The sequence below is a fragment of the Prunus persica genome, chromosome G2, assembly GCF_000346465.2.
Source record: "Prunus persica cultivar Lovell chromosome G2, Prunus_persica_NCBIv2, whole genome shotgun sequence".
In the NCBI taxonomy this organism is placed as follows: domain Eukaryota; kingdom Viridiplantae; phylum Streptophyta; class Magnoliopsida; order Rosales; family Rosaceae; genus Prunus; species Prunus persica.
The window spans coordinates 28067805-28093650 of record NC_034010.1 but is presented as its reverse complement, the minus strand read 5'-3'; the positions used below and the strand labels follow the sequence as shown (position 1 = coordinate 28093650).

General features: G+C 35.0%; 2 protein-coding genes and 1 long non-coding RNA gene across 8 annotated transcripts; 2 read left to right on the top strand and 1 right to left on the bottom strand.

The window, feature by feature from the left end:
• LOC18787193 (cleavage and polyadenylation specificity factor subunit 1) lies at positions 815-12423 on the bottom strand. Its single transcript, XM_007220248.2, has 26 exons — positions 11857-12423; positions 11567-11713; positions 10900-11053; positions 10153-10288; positions 9756-9901; positions 9393-9488; positions 9262-9314; positions 8902-9033; positions 8676-8727; positions 8433-8552; positions 8076-8210; positions 7488-7616; positions 7233-7310; positions 6884-7024; positions 6030-6124; positions 5622-5818; positions 4676-5463; positions 4273-4353; positions 4113-4178; positions 3907-3984; positions 3352-3582; positions 3018-3149; positions 2684-2860; positions 2200-2385; positions 1599-1984; positions 815-1286 (listed from the first exon to the last, which is right to left on the bottom strand). Exons 1-26 carry the CDS (start codon positions 12183-12185, stop codon positions 1172-1174), a joined length of 4380 nt encoding a protein of 1459 aa, XP_007220310.1. The 5' UTR covers positions 12186-12423; the 3' UTR covers positions 815-1171.
• LOC109947675 lies at positions 14409-18286 on the top strand. Of its 6 annotated transcripts, none has more exons than XR_002270466.1 (9): positions 14409-14742; positions 14842-14909; positions 15031-15158; positions 15996-16104; positions 16254-16326; positions 16933-17086; positions 17157-17194; positions 17277-17539; positions 17954-18286. It is a non-coding gene; the product is annotated as an uncharacterized LOC109947675 (long non-coding RNA). The 6 variants fall into 6 exon arrangements; XR_002270470.1 differs by having other exon boundaries at positions 17157-17396; positions 17485-17539; XR_002270469.1 differs by lacking the exon at positions 17157-17194 and having other exon boundaries at positions 17485-17539; positions 17944-18286.
• Positions 21847-25508, top strand: LOC18786773 (protein trichome birefringence-like 18). The gene is made up of 4 exons (XM_020557756.1): positions 21847-22172; positions 22335-23316; positions 23610-23884; positions 24407-25508. The coding sequence occupies exons 2-4, from the start codon at positions 22533-22535 to the stop codon at positions 25217-25219; spliced, it is 1872 nt and encodes a 623-aa protein (XP_020413345.1). The 5' UTR covers positions 21847-22172; positions 22335-22532; the 3' UTR covers positions 25220-25508.

Genomic DNA, 25846 nt, shown 5'->3' with positions numbered 1-25846 from the left:
TAATGCTATGCCATGTGGAAGAATTATCACATGTGTCGTAGCTATTGGCCTGGATAGCAAAATAGTGTTATCATTTCTCTGTTTAGTGAGTTGGATTATGTAGTTGGATTGGATTCATAATCCTAATCAAATGTTTGGTTGCCTAAAAAGAACATGGATTGGATTATATCCAATCATACTAAAGCCAAATGTAATAGGATTATGAATCCTACCAAAATGTCGAGATTAAGTTGGATTGGAGTATGCCTAATCCTACTAAGAGCATTTCCACCCCTTTGCAATGGCAAAAGGCAAGGATAATCATGGGTTGTCACCATTCACATGAATAGTGTCTGCCCCAGTAATTTTGTTGTTGATTTTCTACCCATTGCGATGACAACTCAAGGTCAACCATTATTCACATAAGATATGAGGAAATGAATTTGTATAGAATTTTGGTGTGGGAAGTGAAGAATATGACAGTATTTATAAATAAAAAAATATTTCTTTTTGGTATTTTTTCAAATCTTTTTTTTATTACTTTTTTTATTAAAAAAAAAATTGTTGATGACATCACAACCCTCAAGCAACAACTTAGGCTGTTCTTGCCTTCAGACCCGCCATGGCTTGATGGAGCCCATGCCTTGCCTGGGCTGTTTTGTACCGCTGGAGCTGCATTTCTTGGCCGGAGGGACCTCTTGCCCCAGCTAGGGCCCCGGTGGAAATGCGCTAAGCCATGTAATAGCACATTTCAATTAATCTAACCCCATAATAATGTGTAGTACCAAACACATCATTGGATTAGTGTTATCATTTTCAATCCAATGCAATCCAATTCAATCCCAATCACCAAACATGGCCTATAGGCCAATGATGGTTCGTCATTTCGTCATGGCAAAACTGAACAAAATTCTAACCCTAGCAGTATGGTTAGCTAGCACCTCTTGATGCTTGTCACCTAAAAGTAATGACCAGTCATCATTTGTTTAGCACAAATTAATAAATACAACATTGGAGTTACAACATTTCCCAATTCTCTCCGACCCCCTCGCCGAATTTTATCTCAATTCTGCGGATCACACCAACAATCACGAATGAACAAGGTAATACCAACTTACCAGGAATGCGGCAATCCAAACATAATGATGTGCACCATCTCTCTAAGCTCATTTTCAAATGTGATGCACTCAAGTCACAAGAAGCTCGTTCCTATGGAGAGGTCATTTAAGTTTGAGAAAATTTGTGAACGAGTCGTCCCTATCTGGTTTGCAATTTCAAGCTGTTCCTCCAATGGAAGCATCTCATAACTGCAAGGATGGAAATTATATTACAGTTGTTAGTGCCCAGTATTAATTATCCTGGCATTAAATACTGTTAAATGCGTTGCATAACAATAAGAGCTTTATACTGTAGTCTGTAACTAGGGTGCATCATTCCATATTAGCATAATAACTTCTCTCCTGAGACAAGCCTCCGCTAAGAAAATATGAGCATACTAATACCTCTAATGATGTAAACAAGAAAAGCAAATAATATCCAGCACCAGGACAAGATCTTCTGCATCTTGAAAGACATCAAAAACTGTCATCTAAGCAAGTTAGAAGGAGCACAGAACTTACTGGCTTAGAAGCTCACAGTCAACTATGGTGTCAGGGCCAGGCCGATGAGCCTTTCCATTTGACTGAAACTGGCGGAAAGCTCTTGGATTCAGACCAGCAACATGGTGAACAGCATCCACAAGCTTTTTCTGTAATGACTGCAACCTACGAAATGTCAGTTCATCAAGAGGGGCAATACAGCCAATGCTCCCATCCAGGGTACCGAATAACAGAGCATAGCGATTGGTTTTATCAGAGCCCGGATTGGTCCCTGTTCGGTCAGATGAAGTAGAGAGCATCTGCAACCGCAGGAACTTAGTCACATGGGTACCAACATGAAACTCAGCCCTTGAGAGAAGCTTCTGGCCTTTCCAACTCTCAGACATCTTTGGTGCATAGTAAAATATCTGTTTTGGCATAATAAATGTATTCATTTAAACAGAAGTAAGCCAACACTGTCCAACATTGTTAATACATGACAAAAAGAGAACTGTAACTTCACAATAAAAGAAAATTTTATTGAGAAGAAGATGGTGAACCCCCAGTATGTTTGTGTGTGGGGGCAAGGTTAGAAGAGAGACCGAAATAGGACTAACATGCATCCAAAGTACAATGCACTAACCTGAATGTTCTTTTGCTCGTCTGCAACTACAAGGCTCAGCGTACTTCCGTCAATCAAAAACTCCGTTGCAAAACAATCAAGGTTACCAAAATCCTTGGCCAATAAAGTGAGTTGAGCTCCCTGCTCCTTCCAACTGAGAAAGTAAATGCTTTTGTGAACGTCACCGAGAAGGATAAAATTCTTGACCTGCAAGAACAAATTTAGTCTTCGAAAATGGTCACATATTGCTCAGAAACATGTAAATCTTAATAAATTCAGCACAACAAACATTATTCACATAGACACGTGCATGCACAACTATATAAGCAAAACAAATTTTGGCAGACTTAACAAACTTATGATTCCTCTTTTCTGATACATTTCAAGACACCCTCAGAGTTCACATCACAACATTTATTCATAAATTCAAGTACTGATATCCAGGTTTGCATACAGAGAAAATAATCAATTAAAAGAGACAGCTGAATAAAGAAAGTATACGTACAATATTTAAGCTCACAACATATAATGGTGGAACATCAAAAAATGCCACACCATTCAGTTCAGTACCATTCCACTTGTGTAAAATAATTTTAGGGCCAGAAGCTATCAACAGATGACCTTGAAGTGAGGCTAATGCAGAAATGGCACCCTTCAATTCTTTGGAGTAAACCTCTGAAACCTGAAAACAGAAATAACTGACTTTATCTCATAGAGAGGACTTTAAAGAATCCCAAAAGGACTGAAAGTGACCTATAAACTTAGTACAGCAATAGATATTGTGGGGAATTATAATAGACAGTTAAGAAGGTAAAGATTTAAATGATCCAGAAAAATACCAAGGTCTGGGTATTGTCAGCACTTTTTCCAGCTGAAAATAAAAGAACCCGTCCTCTCCCAGCAACATCCTCCCCTTGCACATAAGCAGTCCCAATTGCTAAAAGTGTTTCATTCTCTTTTGTGGTTGTATTCTGCAATGAAGTACCACATCAACTATTTTGGAAAAACAAAAGACAATGAGATTATGCATACACCAGCGTACTTTCTATGATACATACTTTATTCCATCCAACACCTCTTTCAGAAATACAGAGAGGAAAGGTGGAACAAAAGGATACAGAAATCATGGTCTAACACCCAAAATTAGGCAGATGAATAAAACAGCAAACTTACAAAAAGTGTAACCACTCGAACAGTTAGAGCATTTTCAGAAGTTTGCATTGGAATGGTAGCTTTAGTTTGCCAAGGGCCACCAGATTTGTCCGGCTCCATAATCCGAATCTCAAATTCATCAACACTATAAGTTCGGTGTAGTTCATCAGAACTCAAGTTATGATTTTCAACCTGATGGCCAACTTCTTGATCAACCAGAGATGAAAGAACTTGATTCAGTGGCTTATGAACCTGAAGTAATTGATGTACATTACTCAAAATGAGTACATAGTGTGTATGGACAAGAACGAAAACAAATTCTAGAAACAGAGTTGAACAAAAGTTGACAGAAAACTCAGATTAAAAAGGATTTGTGCTTATGGAATAACCATATACTGAGTAAGACATTGGCAAATGTCTCTTGACATATATTTGTGTGTTGTATACCGCACTATTGATATATAATGTGTGCCTATCTGGATGCACGCATACTAGACCAACTTATAAAACAAAAAGCTTAATAAATAGATAATACTGTTTAGGCCAAAAAACTGTTGAGGGTTTATATATACTCACGGGTACTGAAACTATAAGCGGGTATAAATTCTTCTCAGCAAAGTAAGTGACCTGATGAGGAGTTCCTTTCAACGGAATCTAATCAAATCATAAAAAATAATAAACATTAATGCCAAAACTTTTAAATATGCATAAACTTAACTTCGAATATAGATGGCACGATACACCTGTTGGACTTATACATTGACTTAAACAGAAGTACCCACCTTTTGTACTGGCCAATAATTGTCATAACTTGTGATAGGCGGCAGTTGGCAAATCTTCAAAATACCCTAGAAATTAGGGATAGAAGTAAAAAGGATTAGCCATAAAATTGTGAGTTGCGGAGACAATTACACAGAGAATGGAAACATACTGTTTTCAAACCTGTGATGTAACATATATGAGCCCATGGTTACAGTTAACATTGTGAAGAACAGTGACGGCAACGACTGAACCATCACAAAGCTGCCCAAAAAAAAAAATTAATAAGTAGCCCAGCTGCGTAGTTAGCATCCATTAAAACTTTGAATTTGCACATATGGGCAATAATAACCCTGAGGAAGATGAGATCAAATCTCATACAAAATAACTCCATCCAATTCAATCTCAAAGAAAATAACTTCCATTCTGAAAAGCCAGATTCTTGAATAGCATGACAGAAGAGGGGGAAAATATCTTTTAAAGTCATCCTTTCAGGAAAATTATGTTATATGGTTACTAAAATGCATATAAATTTAGGTTGTCTCAATTGTTTCCTTCATTTTAAAAAGATACTCAGATTTCTCACCTGTGGATGAATGCGTAGACGTTCTCTGAACACCATAAACCAAGCTGGTCTTGACCCGGAAAGGAACAACCCCTGATAGCCAGCAATGTTCTTAAAAATTGTCATTCTTTGGCACGATGTCTCATTTGATGTGTCCTTTTTAGCATATGTGTCCAAGGGGACACGAACAAATCTCAAATTTCTGAGCCTGGAAGCACTAAGATTGCTTACACCAGTAGTATTCTGAGCAGAAGCTGAATCCTCAGTTTTAGAGGCAGTCTCTGGACCTTCAAACAAGTAAGCATGGTAACAAAGAATCATCCCATCATTCAAAATCCCGAAAAGAAAAGGACGGCTATGCTGTCCCGACCATCTCTGCATAGCCAGCTCTACAACTTTCATATTCTGTATATTTTCTTTCCGGCCCTGGCCACTCACTTCTTCAGAACTTTTGTTGATCAGTTTTTGGGGATCTTTTGGTGGGTCTCGCATTAATGTATCAATGAGGTGTGCATTTCCCGATACAAACTTATCCACAGAGAAAACACAATTGAAATTGGGCACATCAAATATTTCAAGGGAACCGCTTTCATAACAAACAACACAATATACATCACCCTGATCATGTGAGACACCATCAGCACCATCAATAGCCTCGTCAATTCCTGTGGAAAGCCAAGCATCAGTACTTGTCTTCCGGAGCCATGGCTCAGGTCCTTTATCATGATACAGTGTGCAGGCAGATATCGATTTCTTTGAGCTCTCAAAGGCAGCTGGAATGCTTGTAGAAACAGTGCACAAAGAAGGATCTGCAAATCAAAATCATAATGAGCAGATCCAACTTTATCATAATGAAACATAAAATTCCGACAAGAGAAACAACTATAAGTGACATGTCAAGAAGATCAGCAGTACACTCAAAATCTTTTAAGAATTATACATACAACATTTTTCTGACAAAACATACCTCCAACAAGGAGCCGGATACCACCATCAGACATTCTCAGTAAAACATAGGGATCAACAATAGAAACTGATAGCACTGTGGAGCTCTCTGAACCAGAACCCATTTCAGAGTTTGAAGTTCCAAAGCTTAAATCCTGAGTCATAAAAGAACCATCTAAAATTCGAGCACCACGTTCATAAACCTGCACAACTCGACGCCTTCAAAACAAAAAAGAATTATTATGGAAAAGATTCAGAACAATCAAAACAAACTATGTAGTTGTAAATGCATATTGATGAGGAAACATGAAGCTAGTCACAAAAAACAAAGGTAGGAGAGAATCTTAAGGAGAGTTAAACTACCCATGAAGAAGATATGCCAAGGCAGGGCAAGGAGAAACACATAAATTTATAAAAGATACAAGTTTACCTTCCAAACAAATTCCCTGCAGCAATTGTTCTCCCTTGCACGAAATAGTCGACACTTTCTGTGACTTCACTCAGAAGATCAGCTGTTTCAAGTACCTAGCCATCATTTTGGTTTTGAGGAGGGGTCAAAATAATTGGAAAAAAATTCTGATGCCAATTGAAAATATCAAAATAAAAAGACAACACACTTTCTTATATGGATTGCCAACACATTAAAACAGAAAGTCGCTTCTTTTTTATCTTCCTAATGTTTAAATATTTAGTTCCAGAACAGTTATCAGACTGAGACGGCATCTATTCCAAAAACCAGCTACTTAACACATTCGCAGTCATATAGACACTCACTCATATAACCTGACAAATGATAATCACGTTGAATTAATATAAAATGTAACATGCAGACTCTCATGAAAACTACAGATTATGAAAGAAGCGATTCTCACTCAGATCAGCAGAAGATATTGAACAATTTGAACAAAGAAATCCTAGATGCAGTATCCAGCGGAGGGACAAGGAACGAGATTAAGGAGGAAGGCAGAAAGAGAAGGGAAGGAGAGAATCATTAAAGGTGGCAACTGATTACTAATCCACAAGCTACAAATCATCTGCTAGAAGGCTCAAACCATATTCCCTCTCCACCACAGGCTGATTTTGTACAATGTAAATTGGCTTTGCAAGTAGCTAATTTTGGCATGATTTAAAAAACGTCGCACACATTTCTAGCATTGCATGTCGCAAGGAATGATTTCATTATGAAAAGCAAGTAGCTCTATAAACAAGAAAATAATTTACAAATAATTAAGTCTTGACAGATACTTCCAACTATAATCTAACACGAGAAAGTAGACGACTTACCATTGTACGAGCCTCCAGACTTATAATTAAATATGCATGAAACTCGTCATCAGAAGCAGCAATTTTAGAAGAGTCAGCATTATGACCACGTGCATTCTTGTGGTAAACAGTCCAAATTCCCTTGCAGCCTGGTAGTTCAACCTGCTACGTCAAAAATGGGAGGAGGGGAAGAAGTTGGGTCATTTTAACTAATCTTGGCTACAGGACAATGCATTTTAGCAAGAAAAATCAATTTAAAACCCCAAGGGTATAGGTATGTAACACTATGTGAAGAGATATTAAAACAGCAGCAGGACATATGAAGTTAGGGGACCTAATGCATTCAACAGAAAAATAGACTACCACCGACCTCAGTAATCATTTCTGGACGAATTGATTGACGAAGAACACAGAGAGCACCATTCTTTCCATGACCCGAACAGCACACCTAAAAATTATCCGAGAGAATATAGAGATCATTTTATAAAAACAGTAATAACATAAAATCCCCCGATTTTCAAATAACCAAAAAAAAATCCACAATATCCTAAAGTAAAATATGATTAAGCTAAAAAAGAAGAGGACGAATACTATAGAAAGGAGAACAAGTAATCATCAGACTAACCAGTTCGTAATTACTCTGTTTAGCAATTCCAGTAGCATTTGCATCTGCATTAATCCTTAAACCATAGGAGAAGTCCTTCAAAGGACCAACATTAATCAAAGAGTCCCTTACAGCAAATGAAAAAGACTTCTGCATGCACCCAAAGAAAGAAAAGAAAGGTCATTATATTGCATAAAAGGAAAAATAATAATATGATGAGCAAGGAAAACAATGTTAAAATTCATAAGTCAAATAAACGTCAAGATATTTTACGATGTAAACTCATTTGCAACATTGAACAATCAATTTCTCCCACCAACTACACAAGCAAATATCAGCACACAAATCATTATAATAACTAGACAAACAAAATAAGGAAACCACTGTAATTAAACTATAGAACTACTAGAAAAGTCAAGGTTGTAACTACGGTTATTACAAAGCCTAAAGCATAACCCAATAAAATGACATAAATTAAGGTTGAGACTATTTTTTCCTGTTTTCAACTTCTCTTCCTACTATGGGGAGGGATCCCCTCACTCCACATATTGAACAAATTAAGCAGGTTAAAAACGGAAACAGAAATGCATTCCCAGATAGTTAACCAACCTGAGCTGATTCTGCATTATTTGGAGCTGACCCATACAAAGAGAGCTCCTCGCCACTAACCATATCTTGCAATGCATCAGAAGATGACATTCGCAATCGCTTTGCCAATGGGGCATCACCTTCAATATCTCCTACCTGTAAAATTTAAGCACCAGGACTATCAAGATAATGTTGGAAAAGATTACAAGACTCTTAAGATTGAGTAAACATCAAAATATGAGGGCTGAATTCAAAATCTCATTAAAGAAAAAAGTTATAAAGGAGAATAACCATTTCAAAAATAAATAAATAAATAAATAGGGATCAATTTTTGACGAAGAGCAACTAAGTGGAAAATTAACGACATCCAACACAAACCTCATCCTTCATATCAGATGACAACACTGAGCCCCCTACACCACAAGTGAACTGCACAAGCAAACTGTCCCCCAACCGACTGCCCAGAAAAAATAACGAATTTCCAACTTTCGTAATACCCTACAGAAAAATTTAGCATATTTTTCACAAACGCTACAATTAATTACATGCATGGAACTGAAGATCTGTTACATGAATATCTAAAAATAAATTAGAGCAAAAGAAAATCAAAATTTAACTAACCGACGTAAGTACTGAAGCTTTAGACTTTGAAAGGTCAAGTCTCTGCACAACCCTGCAGATTGTAAAAATAGGTTATTACCTAGCAAAATACTTTGAGCAGACGAATGCATATGCATGTCCTATAAATGTGGGCAGAGGAAAAAATAAACTGCTCGAGAATCATCCTAGGCTCAAAGGAAATCAAAATAAGTAAAAACATAGAATAAATCGAATTGCAATTACCGACCGTCCATCATAAACAAGGGTAAGCAATAGTAGCTCTCCAGTTTTTGTAGACAGCAAGGCTACATCGTTCAATAACCAAGTTGCATTGGCAGTGTCAAGCTCCACGGTGAAACTAGATCTTGGCATCTCTTGACTGAATGAAACAGAAAATAAATTAAGTTATGGAAAGAAAAATATGGGGCCTCACCCACTCAAACTCAAAATGATATGCCAGCTGAAGTCAATAGTCATTTAAACACAAAGTTTGGATGAGAGCAATCAGCCAATGAGATGAGAGGGAGGGAGGACAGGGGTCTGTGGAGTGTGTGAAATAGAGAGAGAGAGAGAGAGAGAGAGAGAGAGAGAGAGTGAGAGTTGGGACCTGTTATCAGCAGAAACAGCGTAACTGTTCAATGCCAACGCACATGAGGCTGACTGCATGAAGTAAGAAAAAAAGCCCATAAATTTTTGCTTCAGCCAGCTATTAGAATTCGACTCTAGAAATAAAATTACCTGGCTATGGTAATGAATAGAATTTGCACTAATCACAAGAACACCACCAATTGGAGATGGTACAGCAAGTAGCTTGTAGGCATCATGTGGGAGATTCTGGCAGGAACATATGAAGAAATACAGTGAATGCAAGAGAGCTAATCTTTCGGGTCACCTAAATTGTATGAGTATACACATTCTCTAGTATAGCAAAAGGATGCAAGAGCTTGAAGAAATCTTTGTTCATATTTTCACATTCAGCTGAATGCTGAAACATTAATTTCTTAGATCACAATGTTTCTAAACTACATATACTAAATAACAAAGTTGGAGAAAAACACAGAACTTTTCAGTGGGTAGTTTCAATTTTATTCTAGAACTTACAACAGCTGACCATATGAGAGGATGCTGCTTCAAAGTTGTGCTGATACTAAGTGCAGAAATCATACAAGTGTGGTGCTTCCATGAGACACGCCCAGCCCAGGTAAGCTCCCGCTCATGAAGGATAACCATCACAGGCTCGATATAACCTATACAATACATATTGTGTCAATCTTTAGAGGTATAAACCAAAATTTATTAGAAAGAACCTATTTTGTCATACGAAACAAAATAGGTTTAATACTATTATGGAAAAAAAATTAAAATAATGCATTTATCTTACATATTTGAAATTCAGCCTATTACAAATACTCAAATTCACATGTGAATTTCATTATCATAGAATCTGTAACATTTCTAAAGTCTCGTTAAGTAATTTACACTAATCATTAAAACTCACCATGTAAAAATGTAAAATCCTTTACATGCTTCATGTCCATATCTCGTAGATTAACAATGTAAGATGACTCAATACGAGAAGAAATTGCACCTCCAGAACCAAAACTATCATCATCTCCAACCAAACCAGAGCCACCCTGAAACAAAAAATTCAAATTGAAACATAGAGGGAAAATTGAAATGTTGGTAAAAGAAAGCCTATTGTGTTTGCTTTTGACAGTTCATGATGTCATCTAAAATTGTATAATTGTATTGGAGGACCCATTTTTTAGAGCAAACCTCTACTTTAGGACCTTGAGGCGCAATGACCAGCACCAATACTTGAAGGTGCTAACACTGCACACAAGCCAATACTTAGACCTGTTACTAAGCCAACAAGGTTTCCTTTTTTTCCCTCCAAATCCTACAATTCATAAAGCATGAATCTAAATTAACTTCTTGTATTATATTTTTTGGCATAAGATGCCACGAGAGCCAGTACTTCAAGCAATACCTTGTTGATTATGAGAGCCAATACATTGTTGACACAATGACCTAGACCAACTTGAATATGCTCCTAATAGAGACATACAAGCCAATACTTAAAACTGTTGCTAAGCCAACAATGCTTACATATTTCCCTCAAAATCCTGTAGTACATATAGTAGGGTCAAAATTAACTTTTTGTACTATATCGTTTCAACACAAGATGCCATGAGAGTTCCAGTACCACAATGACTAAAATACAAATTTTAGGAAGAGAAGAGACCTGAGAAGCTTTAAGTATTATCATTTGCAGACCATAAACAAGAATGCTTCCACACCTTCCTTGAGGATCAACCTTAACCAATGGGCCTCTTGCAAATGACTCTCTACCTCTTCTCAAATGAAGCCACTCTGGGCCCTCAAAACAGTGCATAGAGCTGAAAGAAGGTCAACATCAATGAATAAGTATCACCTTGCAACACAGTTAAACAAATGATGAAAAATATATTGTTCTTATAATTGCCAGTATTAGAAGTATTTTCATAGACCATGAGTGTTTTCATACATTCAAAAATCATTTTCAGCCAAATACAAACCCGAATTCCAATACAACTAAAGTAATAATGGGTACAACTGGTGAATCATGGTACATACCACATATTACGGACTTTAACGCCCTTCAATCACTAAATTACACAACCAAATTCAAGTTAACGCAGTTACCGCACAGAAGCCTGCTAGATGAGATCAAGTATCCAGTTTGCAAGTTCATAAAACTCATTTAAATCTCAGAGGTATTCAGGGTTTAATATTCGCGACTTACAAACATTCAACAATGATAATACTTCCCAAAACAGTCGGGTGTGTTCCAATTTGGAATTAAATTAAGGCATAATTGACATAACATTGACCACAATAACAAGAACAGTAAACAAAAAATAACAACGCACCTAGTACGAAGTCCATGAATTGAATCATCAAACTCTAGAACTGAAATTTTCGCATCTTCAAAGGTTAAAATAATAGAATCTCTTCTTCTGGAACCATCTCCACCTCCACTAGATAATACCGCCATTGTTACCACATTACCGTGCAATCTGCAATGCAATTACATGCAAACAAACATGGAATTGTGTAATTAATTTGAATACGTATTACGAATAACTAATTAAGCAGTTCCAAGAAAAATGCCAAGACAGTGGAAGAAACAGTAAAGCGAGGTTTAATTAAGGCAACAGACCTGTAATGGCAAACGAGCTCAAGCGAAGCCCCAGAGACGCCGTCCATGAGACCACCACGTTTGGGTTCTCCTGAAGCCCTAGGGCCTCTGGTGCCATCTTCCTCTTGAACTCTGACGACGTACACTTCAAGGACATTCCCGGCGGTGACGACGAGGTCTGGAATGGGGCCGATTTCTCGGCGCGAGGTGGGCCATTCAGACTCGAGGTCCTCCGTCTGAATCGGAGGAATTCGAGGCACGAAGTCGGAGCGTGAGTGAGAGATGAACCCCGATGCACAGTTCTCAATGCCCGTCGGCCAGTGCATCATCTTGTATGCCGCGAAGCTCATTTTCGGAGAAGGCTGGTGTGTGAGAACCCTAGGGTTTTGAATTCTAGAGCGAGAGAGGAGAAAGACTCGAGGAGCTCTGGAGGGAGGTTTAGGGTTTTAGAGCGGCATAGAGTGAGTGTTCTGAGAGTGGGAGCTTAAACCTTTTGGGATAAATCTGCGTTGGCGGGAGGACGTTGGATCCCAACAAAAATGAAGATTTACGACCATAAAATGGAACGTTTGAGAGAAGAGAGGGCCAGTTTGGATTGCAGTCAATTTTTAAAAATACTTACAAAATACTATTTATATAGTATATCCAGGCGGCTATACTGCTAAAATATTCAATTTATGGCGTTGCAGTATAGTCGGACGGTTGTACTCTTAAAATATCCTTTTTTATTAAGTAAATAATATCTTATTCTTATTTAAATACTTTCATTAGTAATTACATTTTAATTGTTATTTCTTTAGTGCATAATTAGTATTAAATATTTTAATAAAAATCTTAGTTTTAGTACCCAAATATTTTAGCATTCCAAAAATGGATTTTAGTCTCGAAACTTAAATCCAAGTCACAATGTGATTCGATAATATCAACTACTTGTTGGAGTTTGATTGACATACATGAACTTGAGTCCCACATTGGAAAATAATAGAAAGTATCTACTCCTTAGTAGGCTTATGGTTAGGGTTCGAGGCTTGAGAAAGGTTTTGGAACAATTTTGGAAGTTAGGATTTTTGGTTCGAGACTTGAAAACTAACTTTGTATAAAAAAAATTTAAAACAAAGTCCACAATATAATTTAAAATAATTAATTACTATTTATTAAAGTAATTTATTAAATGAGTAAAATATTTAAATATATTCAATAAAGAAATAATAATTAAACATAATCACCAATTAAAGTAATAAAAAAGGCTAAGATATTACTCAATTACATATATTAAACTAAAGAAGCTGGGCACAAAATAAAGTAAAGAACTTAATTTTATATGTTTAAAATTTAAAATTTATAAATAATAAATAATAATTTTTATAAATAAAAAAAGCAAAAAAATCTTTTCCGACAAAATTTCGTCGGCACAGGTCTATCTATGCACAATTTGCTAGATTAGACCTCTACCGACAAACATAACCTGTGCCGATGAAAATTCTTTGGGAGAGACCTAATCCGGCAAATTTTGATGGGATAGACTGTACCGACGAAATTTTTTAGAAACAGATTTTAAATAAAATAAATATAAGTTTAGTATCTTTAGGTCCAATAAATTTTTATTTAAATTTTTATTTTTAGTAATTAAATAAGATCCTAGCCTTATTTAATTACTTTCATTTGTCATTATGTTTTAATTATTATTTATTTAGTGAATAATTATATTACTTAATAAATGGTAATTATTATTTTTAATCAAATCTTTAAATACTAATCTTTATATCTATATCTATATATATAAAGCAAAAGGCAAAGAATGGTGAAACATTCAAAATACCAGAAAATGCCCTTGGTTAATGCAAACATTAAGAATTGAAATTATTAATTAAATGAGGATAATATGGTAAATTCATAATTTTTCGTATTAAAAAAATTAAAATTAAAAAAAAATTCAGATAATGGGTCCTATTTTTATGGAACACAAATATCCATTATCTTTTTTAATTCTAAAATAAATTTAAATTTTTTAAAAAAAAAACCTCTCGCATGCGCGGAAGCGCGTGCAGAGAGGCTAGTATATATAAAGCAAAATGCAGAGAATGGTAAAACATTCAAAATACTATAACATACCTTTAGTTAATTCAAACATTAAGAATTGAAATTATTAATTAAATGAGGATAATATGGTAAATTCATATTTTTTATATTAAACAAATTAAAATTAAAAACAAAATCATATAATAGGTCCTACTTTTATGGAACATAACTACCCATGTTATCTTTTCTTAATTCTAAAAATAAAATAAAAAATAAAACCAAGCTAATGGGCTAGTCTATATATATAAAGCAAAAGGCAGAGAATGGTGAAACATTCAAAATACCAAAAAATGCCCTTGGTTAATGCAAACATTAAGAATTCAAATTATTAATTAAATGAGGATAATGAGGTAAATTCACACTTTTTCATATATTTTTTTAAAAAAGAAAAAAGAAAAAGCAGATAATGAATCCTATTTTTAAGAAACACAACTACCCATTATCTTTTTTAATTCTAAAATAAATTTAAAGATTAGTATATATATATAGCAAAAGGAAGATAATGATAAAACATTCAAAATTCTGAAAATATCTTTGATACACTAAAATTTTAATACGCACCAATTATAATTAAAGTAGGGTATAATTGTAAAAGAACAATTATGAAGAACTTTAAAAAAATTAAAAAGAAAAGAAAAAAGTTTAACAGACCCCACTCCAGAGCAGTTGCTCTTCCTATCAGTTTCTTCTGGCACGTTCTATTCAAAAAAGATGAAAGCAAAACTGAAACCATCCAAAACCCACCATGGCCCTCAAACTTGGAAACGCATTTCCTCCCCTCCCATGTTTCGCAGAGCAAGAATCCTCATCTACTCACGGCATAAAAAGGTTTGAGGTTTTTATTTATTTTTTCTAGGTTCGTTTCTTCATTTGTGATGTCGAAAATTGAGAAGTAAATCATAAATTGAGTTTGGTTTGTTGTTACAGGGAGGAAGATTGAAGGAAAAAGAGCTGAAGCAATCAATATTGGAACCCCCAGTGTGCTCATCAATCTGGTAGTTCATGTCTTTGTGTGGCTGATTTTCTCTTTGCCTGTGTTTATTCCAGAAAATTGGTATAAAATTATGGTATGATTTTGTGTGCTTATTTTCATTTTTTCTTTTTGTGAATTTTCAGTATTTGTAAGATGTTGCAGTGTATGAGAGAGGCAAGAAAATTATGGTATGATGCTGTTAAAACCGATCGACGTTTACTCAGATTCTAAATCAGACGGTCCATCTCGCATCACCAACCCTCAGTCTCAGGTAATATGACGCCCTGCCTCTGCTTCTTTCATATTTGAACTGTTTCCTCTGTAAGGGTTTAGTTGGATTATTCACTTGCATATATTCAGCTTAGCATTCCAAGTGTTTGCTAAAATGCCAAAGTTGATTTTAGTTTGAACACTTTGTTGGTCGGTTTTATTTTGTATTATCTAATTTAGCTTTGTAAATAAGAATTGGGAAATGAACAGAAATTAGAAAAGCTTAGTTCTTTATAATAAAACTAATTTCAATGAACGCAACAATTCCATAATGAGGGTGAAAATGAAATTAGAAGTGAGAACAGTGAAGAGATTTGTACGTTGTATCAATTTGTAAGATTTTTTAGTGTTGGTGAAATTTTGTCTTTTTAGTTCTTTTTCTTTGTTATATTGACTTTTTGAATAATAGTTTCATGTACGAGTATGCGATGCTTCAAGATGCCAAGTACGGTCAAGTGTTCATGTGTTTAGGCTTGCACAAAACTTAAGTATTTCTTCCTAGGATTCATGTTATATGTATATTAGCCTCTCACCCTGTGCTTTGCATGCTTGAGACCTTTTCAACAGAACCGAAGTTTGAGAAAACTGTTGGAATCAGTGGAGTGGGGAATAAATTTTAAAACTCAACGATGTGTCTAAGTTTGATTTCACTATTATGTTTTTGGCCGCCTTTTTATTATTGTATGGTTTCTGAGAAAAGGGATCAAATGAAAAAAATAAAAAATTTAGTTTTAGTTATCTTATAACCATTTCTCTTTCTCTTTAGTTTTAATCCATATAGGGCAGCAATTCCTTTAAGTTTTTTTACGCTCTCATCTTCTTCTTCTTCAAATTTCAGGGTCCAGTCATTAGTTCAAGAACTCAAAGTCCAGAATTGCTTCAATGACTCCGGTTCCATGCTTTCTGTTTATTAATCTTCAATATGCAGAGCATCAATTCTTTAAATGGTACGAATCTCTCTCTCACACAAAGCTATCCCTAATTTATGTTTGATTGACTGAAACTTTGGCTAGGGTCTAGGTCTGTGTTTGTGTTTGTAATTATTTATGTGTTTGACTTATGAAATTAAAAAGTCTTTGGAATTTTATCTCAACAGATGGAATCGCCTCTCACCTCGCACTCTCTGACGCATAATGGTTCCAGAAGACGCAGAGGAAACTATATTTAAGGTTAATGATTCTTCATTTCGTTATATTTTGTATTTTAAGTTTCCCATCAGCATACATTAGTTTAGTTGGAAGATGATTTTTTCCTACTGGGTTCTTTCAAAAGTTGTCCATTATTATACAATCCCTTCCCCTCCCCCCCAACAAAAAAAATTTAGACATTTTAATATTGGCTCTACTGTGACTAGGTGTTCTGTTTTCGGCTGATAATTTGGGCCTCCAAATGTGCCTAACAAAGCCATGGCTTTATTTCTCCACGTTCATGTGTTAGTGAGAATCCACGATTTCTATTTTTGTCTTTCTGGAAGATGCAGGTGACAAAGGAAACATAAAGCAAACAAATCACCCTTTAGGATACTTTTGGGTTGTTTCTGACTGGAATTGGGTGTTGGTTTACATTTGTTATTTGTTTACACTATCATTATTAGTTTCTTCTTTCTTTGTGTTTATTTTTTGTCAAGTGTCCAGGTCATTCTAGATCCAGATTCAGTCTCATATTGATGTAAAATGTCCAGTTCAGGCATCAACTTCGATTTTTTATGTTACGAATAAGATTATGCTTTGATTTTTTCTTCTTCTTTTTTTCTCAAGGGATTATTTATTATACAGGAATTAAAAGCAAAATGAGGATCAGAGTTGGAGGGAGTTCAAGAATAACATGAAAGCAAAACAAAAGGGAAGCATCATGGTGAGTGATAAGCACTGATCATGACTTCTTCGAGCAGTGAACCAAAGTCGCTCTTCTTCATGGACAAGTCCAAAGGTACCTTATTCATACCTTTGTTTTTTTGTTTTTTATTTTGAGTGACATATTTGTCTTTTTTCGCTTTCAGTAATTGAATTGCTTCTGTATAACAAATCCCAATTTCAGGTCAGCTGCCGGAATCTGGCATTTTTTAATGGGTTTTATTTTTCGTTGGTAGAATGCATTTTATTGTGGTTTTAGTGTTTAGGGTGATAGAGTGGTGGAGATGCAGATGGAGGTGTGGGTATTTTGGCCATGTTAAAAGGAAATTGCAAGTTTATAGTTTGGTTTAAACAATTGTGTGGCTGTGTGTTCGCTTTAGGTGAAGGTGTCGTGATGCAAAAGAAACTATGTTTCTAGCTTTAAATTCTGTGTTTCTATGTACTAATTGGGCGATTTCTCAATGTTTCTATTAGGTTATTTCATATGGATGCTAGAAGGGACATAATTTTCTGTGGTGGCAATTACACTGTGAGCTTTTCTCATTCTTCCTGTCAAAATTTATATAAACTCTGTAATTTGATTTCTGAAAACTGCTTTTGTCCCTAATGATGTTTATATGGATGCTATAAGTTTTGGTGAAAATTAAAGTTTGTGAAGAATGTCATCTCTCATTTATGGCAGTTGCTTTATCCAGGAATGTCATATATGTAACTTTAAAGTTGTTGGCTTTGAATAAACCAAACACTTGTAGGGCTAATCTGTTTTAGTATTTGAAGGGCGTGGTGAAGCTGATAATAACACACCCATAATGACAAGCTGCGATAGACTTATTCCGAAACATAAGTCTATTGTTTTGATGGATTGTTTTAGTATTCTTAATATCTTGCTTCATATTAAGTTTTTTTTTGTTGTTTTTTTTTAAAAAAAATAAGATAAATGCAGATCCAATTTGCTGCATGAGGCTACCAAAGAAGATAGTAGCAGGAGGGCATAAAAGTGCTGCCGGAGGAGGTTTATGTACAAGCAGTAGCTAAAAGGATTTTAATTGTCATGAATTTTTTGTTTATTCTTTTCCTTTTTCAATGGTTGCAATACTAGCTTCTTTTTTTTTTTTTTTTTGTTGGCCAACATTGCAATACTAGCTTCAATTACTATATTTTGGTGTAACGAGTTTTGTTTTAAATAAAGACTTATTCAATTACATCTGTTCCAAATTCGGTTCAATGGTTAACAATGATAATTGTTATCAATAAATACAAAGAGGAATTTAAATTAGTTCTTGCATTTGTTTTAAATTCTTTTCAATATGATCAACTATGATAATCACATGCATGCGAGAGGCTTTTTTTTAATCACGCGCTACACGCGACTTACATAGTTTGACAAATATTTTTCGCAATTGTATTTATATAGATGTCCGTTTCAACAATTTCATATTTTAAGCGCACGCATGTGATAAATCGCCGTTTTAAAATTTTTCCTTTACCACCCGTATTTTTCTATACGTCTATCTTAACAGTTTCTTTTTTTATTTTATAGCATGTAAACTGTTAAGACGGACGTCTAGAAAAATATGGGCGATAAAAGGAAAACTTTTAAGACGATCATGCATCAGACTCACACGATTAAAATATGAAACTATTGAAACGGACATCTATATAAATACAATTGCGGAAAAATATTTGTCAAACTATGTAAGTCGCGCGCGTGATTAAAAAAAAGCCTCTCGCACGCGCGGAAGCGCGTGCAGGGAGGCTAGTATATATAAAGCAAAAGGCAGAAAATGGTGAAACATTCTAAATACCAGAAAATGCCCTTGGTTAATGCAAATATTTAGAATTGAAATTATTAATTAAATGAGGATAATATGGTAAATTTTCATATTTAAAAAAATTTAAATTCAAAAAAAAATCAAATAATTGATCCTGTTTTTATGGAACACAACTACCCATTATCTTTTTTAATTCTAAAGTAAATTTAAATTTTGGTTAAAAAAACCTCTCGTAGGTCCGAAAGCACGTGTGGAGAGACTAGTTATTCACTATGTAAATAGTAATTAAAACATAACTACTAAATAAAGTAATTAAAAAGGAGAAATCAAGATAATGCTATTTATAGGGTATAGCCGCGAGGATGTACCTTTAAAATATTCTATTCATAGAGTATAGCCATCCGACTATACTAATTATTCACTTAACATAACTACTAAATAAAGTAATTACAAAAGAAAAATTAGATAATTCTATTTAAAGGGTATAGTCGTGAGCCTGTACTGTTAAAATATTATATTCATAAAGTATAGCCGGGCGGCTATACCGTTCAAACATTCTATTTGAAAGGTATAGCCAAGCGGCTATACTGTTAAAAAAATACTATTTATAGAGCATAGCCGCGCGGCTGTACTACTAAAATATTCTACTTATAGAGTCCAGCCGCGCGGCCATACTTTTTAAACATAAAAGTATAGCCGAACGGCCATACTCTTAAAATATCCTTTTTAAAATTTTGTTTTTTATTAAGTAAATAATATCTTATCCTTATTTAAATACTTTCTTTAGTAATTATGTTTTAATCATTATTTCTTTAGTGAATAATTAGTATTAAATATTTTAATAAAAATCCTAGAAATTTCGTTTTAGTATCCAAATATTTTAGCATTCCAAAATGGATTTTAGCCTCAAAACTTAAATCCAAGTCACAACATGATTCGATAATATCAACTACTTGTTGGAGTTTGATTGACATACATGAATCAACTACTTGTTGGAGTTTGATTGACATACATGAATCTGAGTCCCACATTGGAAAAGAAGAGAAATTATCTACTCCTTAGTAGGCGTATTGTTAGAGTTCGAGGCTTAAGAAAGGTTTTGGAACAATTTCGGAAGTTAGGGTTTTTGGTTTGAGACTTGAATTTACCCAAACAAACTTTGCATTAAAAAAATTTAAAAACAAAGTCCACAAAGAATTTAAAACAATTCATTACTATTTATTAATTAATTTATGAAATGAGTAAAATATTTAAATATTCACTAAAGAAATAATAATTAAACATAATTATCAATTAAAGTAATGAAAAAGGTAAGATATTACTCAATTACGTATATTAAACTAAAGAAGTTGGCCAAAAAATAAAAGTAAAGAAACTAATTTTATATGTTTATAATTTATATAAAAAAAGTAATAATAATAAAAAAAAATTAATGCAAGAAAACCCCTCATGACGAAATTCCTTCAGCACAGGTCTATCCCAGTGCAATTTGCCAGATTAGACCTCTCTCAACGAAATTATCTTATACTGACAAAAATTCGTTGGGAGAGACCTATTCTTTTTAATAATTAAATAAGATCATAGCCTTATTTAATTGCTTTCATCTGTAATTATGTTTTAATTATATTACTTAATAATGGTAATTATTATTTTTAATCAAATATTTAAATACTAATGATTTATTAAGTAAATAGTAATTAAAACATAACTATTAAATTAATTAATTAAAAAAGAGAAATCAAGATAATGCTGTTTAAAGGGTATAGCTGTTCGGCTAGACTTTTAAAATATTTTATTTATATAGTATATCTGCTCACCTATACTTCTAAAATATTATATTTATAGAGTACCCGCTACCGTTTAATTATGTTTATATAGTATATCGGCTATACTCTTTATGAAAAAAAGGACTCACTACCGTTTAGGTGTCCATGTGTAAAAATAGTATAGCCGCATGACTATAATATTTATTTTTTAAATTTTTTTTTATAAAAAAAAGAACCCTCCTATTTGAATTAGTTTATACTTTATAGATATTAATTTGGTAGTTACAATATATCCAAATAAAAAATATTTAAGAGAGAGAAGTTTCTGAGTAAATCAATTTGAGAGTTAAAATTATTTTTTTAGGGAATAAAAGCCGTTGATCTACCTCGTTCTCTCAAGTGCTACTAAATTATGTTACTTCACACTTTATTTTTCCGTAGATAATTACATACCAAGTTAGAGTGTCATTGTTAAAAGCCGAAACACTATTTTATAATAGCCACAAAAGCAACTAATCACTTAAATTCATATCATATCAAATAAGGATCCAATACAAATTACACTGGGATACAAAAAGATAATTACAACTACAGTATACCCCTGTCAATAAAGTACAAAAAATAATTGCAGCTACAATTTATCCCATGTCAATGGCGAGTAAACTAATGTGCATATATATGCGTAGGCCAAATTCAAAGTTTTCAAGTATTGTTATTCTGTTGTCGTTTTGCTGGCATTCGGCAGCCTAAGAAAAAGCCTAAGTACGTAGTTTATGGTAATTCCCTTCATCAAATGAGCCTCAAAAACAAAAACCAAAGATTTATTTATTTATTTTGCGAAAGAGGAAAACATTGATTTGGCCATAACCTAATAATAAGATTATCATCTTGCCATCTTGGGACTTTATAGTTACAGTGATAGAAACTAATAAAGCCTTCCCTTGAAAAAAAGAAAGTAGTAAGCCTTCAAGTTCTATATTTGGCCATAACGATCTCATTCAATGGGGCGTTCCATCAAATTGTAATACGAAAATGAGTTGACATTTCCCAATTAATTGTCGAATTTGATTGAGTTTATTCAAAACCAGTACGTATCATCGTTTCTCATTTTGTTTAACATTTCATAATCCATGAGAAAATTGAGGATCATGCTCCTTATGCATCCAACGCTGTGAAGCTGTCACGTCCTCAACCACCCACGCCACACCAAAAACAATGAGGTCGGCCTCAAGGCACAATTCCTCATGGCCGAGCCAGGGGCATTATGGTAACTACCGACTTCCATTCTCCAAACTATAAACAAGTCCAGAAAAGAAGAAGAAGAATGGAAAGTCGCTTAATCTGCCGCAAATCACTCAAATAAAACAAGATACATTTCCCATCTCAATCCCCCTTGCTTTGATATTCTCATAATTATTCTTTAGTTACAAGTCCCTGATCCCAGATCTTCACGCACTGCTTTCATTTCCACGTTCCGTACATAAAAGCATTCGTCTTTCAGAATCTCATTTCACCTGAAAAACAAATCCTTCAGGTTTCATTTTGTTGTTTCCTTCTTGGAAATCAATCAGTTTCGGTGCTTTTCAGTGCTCCTAGATCTTGGGTTGCTCTAGTGTCGATCAAGGTATATTCTTTAGATCTTCAAACCCCTTTGGAAACAAGAATTGCATTGTTATTTGTTCGTTTTTAGTAATGGAAATTACTTCGATTATAAAGTTCCATCTTTGCCATTATGGTTCCTGAATTACATGTCAAATCTTGAGTTCTTGTTTTATATATTTTTCAGGGTTGCTGGAGGAGGCTGAGCTCGATCACCAATAACCGCTATGACAAGCTTCGGTTATTGGCTTTTGTCTTAATTTGGAAAGAAAATTCAAACTTGGGTAGTTCCTTTAGCCATTTCTACGAAAGATTTTGGGTTGCCTTGGTAGCTAATCTAGTTTAGTTGTTTTTTTTCCACACGACTTACTTGATTTGGAAAGCCATGACTTGGGCTTCGCCCAAAGCTTCCATTTCAATGACTCACTATCCGAAAGCTCTTTCATGGATTGTAGTTTCGGTGGTGGGATTGGCCTTGTTCCTACTTTTTGCTTCCTGGGTTTTAGTGACTTACCCAATTGGTTCCACGGTTAGCTGGTATTTCTATGGTGTTGATAGTTTGCAGAAATTGGATTATTCGAGCTCTATAGGCAGTCAAACTTCTTACGATTCTCCCCTTCCTAACAATGTAGATAATTTCAATAAGAATGTGAAATCTGAGTCTAATATAGAAGTTCCCGAGAGTTCGGATGGTGCACATACAAAAGTGGTTGATAAGGATTTTGTCTCTGATTCCAATTCACAAGTTCCCACGAGTTCCGATGGTTCAGTGGTTGTTTCAGAAACTAAAGATATCAAAGATCTAGCAGCTCTGCAGGCGAATTTACCTGGTCCATCAGTTATCGAAAATGTTGCATCAGTAGAATCAGCTGGTCCATCAGTGCCTGCTGGTTCAACAGGCTCTTCGATTGATGACAATATGAAAATAACTGATAAGAATTTGTCATATGAGTCCAATCCCCAGCTGTCCTCGAGTTCTGGTTCGTCCAATGTTACAGAAATTGATGAAACTGGAATACCTGTTTCTGTAGGTCTTTTCAACAACTCAAACTTCTTACAGATCGAGCCAAATGATTCTGTTTCAGATCCTTCTGATTCCAAATCTGGAAGCATGCCAGCTTCTTCTCCTCTGCCCAGCAATGCAAGAACTGGTGGTTCGGTTGATTCAGGTAGCTTTCGTGTTCCTTCATTATTTTTTCACGTTGGCTGACATTTGACTTGTTCCTGTAATCTTAGCCTTTTGCAGTTGTGATATAATTTTTTTTTTATAAACTTTGGCTTGAAATATCTCAAAGAACATTTTTTTTTTCAGTCCCAGTACTCTAGTTAGTTCCATATCCTGTATTTATAAAACGAATGCCAAATTCCATGGCTTGAGTTAATATATTCCATTTCAAGTGGAATTTTTGTTCTCAGTACTTCTTTCTAAGATTTTGACTTACATTTTGTTGGTATTATGTAGGCTGTGATCTATACAGTGGAAGTTGGATTTATGATTCATCAGGACCATTGTATACGAACAATACATGCCCTGTCCTGACACAGATGCAAAATTGCCAGGGAAATGGGAGACCTGACAAGGAGTATGAGAATTGGCGATGGAAGCCCCTTCAGTGTGACCTGCCACGTTTTGATGCCAGGAAATTTCTAGAGTTGATGAGGGGGAAGACAATAGCTTTCATTGGTGATTCAGTTGCTCGAAACCATATGGAATCATTGTTGTGCATTCTCTGGCAGGCAATTATCTACACCTTTTTCTCATTAAACTACAAACTCAAATTAAATGTTATAGCCAATCACGTCCTGATTAGGGATTGAACATCTTGTAGAACGCTTGTACTTGTCAGTACAATTGACAAGGTATTTCTCTGGTTTTGCCAACAAGTGGTTGTTGGGAATTTTTGCTCCTTTCCTTTTAGGGTCAAGATTTTGTGGCCTTGATCATTTTGTCCTTCTCCTTTGTTGATCCAATATTTCAGTCCATTCTCATTATTCTTGTTTTAATGCGTTCTCATTCTGGAATTTTCAATTTTTTTCCCTTCTTCTTTGCACTTTGAAACACAGGCTTTTCAGCTCAACTTCTCTTATAATAAGACTGTTATCATGTTTGTATTTGCATGTCCCTAATTTAGTAGCTTAGTCCATGCCTGACCTTGACTTGGCTGACTTGTTCACAACTCATGATTGCTAACCCTGCTAGTATTATATACCTCTACGTAACTTCATGGTGGTTCTTACATCTTGGTGTGGTGCTTTCAGGTAGACGTTCCAAAAAATCGGGGCAACAAGAGAATGCAACGATTTTTCTTCAAGTCGACATCTACGTTTGTAGTCCGGATTTGGTCCTCGTGGCTTGTCAAGCAAACATCTGAGGCATTTGATTTTGCTCCAGAGGGTGTGGCGAAGCTCCACCTTGATGCCCCTGATGACCGCTTCATGGATCTCATCCCACAGTTTGATGTGATTATTTTCTCTTCTGGCCATTGGTTTGCCAAGCAGTCTGTCTATGTCTTCAACAATGAGATTGTGGGAGGGCAGTTGTGGTGGCCAGACAAATCCAGGCCTATGAAGATCAACAATATTGATGCATTTGGAATATCCGTTGAGACAATTCTCAGGGCTGTTGCAACACATCCAAACTATACAGGGATTGCCATTGTTCGTTCCTATTCACCTGACCATTATGAGGGTGGGGCTTGGAATACGGGCGGATCATGCACGGGGAAGGTAAGGCCTCTTGCAATTGGTGAAGTAGTGGAAAATGGCTTCACAAATATAATGCACCAAAAACAGATTATGGGTTTTAACCGTGCAATTGAGAAAGGAGTGACAAACAAATCGAAGTTGAAATTGATGGATATCACTAAACCTTTTGAGTACCGCCATGACGGGCATCCGGGCCCTTACAGAAGCCCGGACCCGAATAAGAAAACACAACGTGGCCCTGATGGAAGGCCTCCACCGCAGGATTGCTTACACTGGTGCATGCCAGGTCCGGTTGATACATGGAACGAATTTGTGCTTGAAATCATAAGGAGAGAATATGAGGGCAGCAACAACTCTTCCACATGAGATATATAATGTGCCTTGTGTTCTCAAAGTGGAAAGGTAACTGGTCAGTGATATTTATCTTATGTCCAGATTGGGGCCAAGCTTAAATAATAACATTTTTTTATTCTTTTAAATAGCTTGTAGATGTTATCTATTGTAACAGATGGGAGGATTAGCGGCTAAGTATGTACTTTAACAGAATTTTAGTATAGTTATCAAAATGGTTATGTACTGTAGAAAGTCCTTGTTTGTGTTGTAAAATACAACTGTTGTGTGAAATATAAGATGGTTTTGGCAACTTTTAAGTCTCAACCTGAGCAGAGTTTTGATAAGCTCTCTATATGTGTTTCTATATGCTTTTAAGCTTTGAATCATGTAGATTTATGCTTTGTTTTCTCCACCAACAATTTCGTGTTCACCATCCCGGCCAACTAGTTTAACTCACATTTATCAAAATATGGTTTTCATCATGGGAAAAAAAATATATTTGTGCGCGCTAATTATGGAGCTATAATTTTTTTATTTTCATGGAGGAATTAAAATAAAATATGTAAAACAAATATTTAATTCTACATTTATTGGCATATTGATCAATTCCATTGATTCAATAAACATTAAAATTTAGCAATTAAAAAGAATTCCAAATTT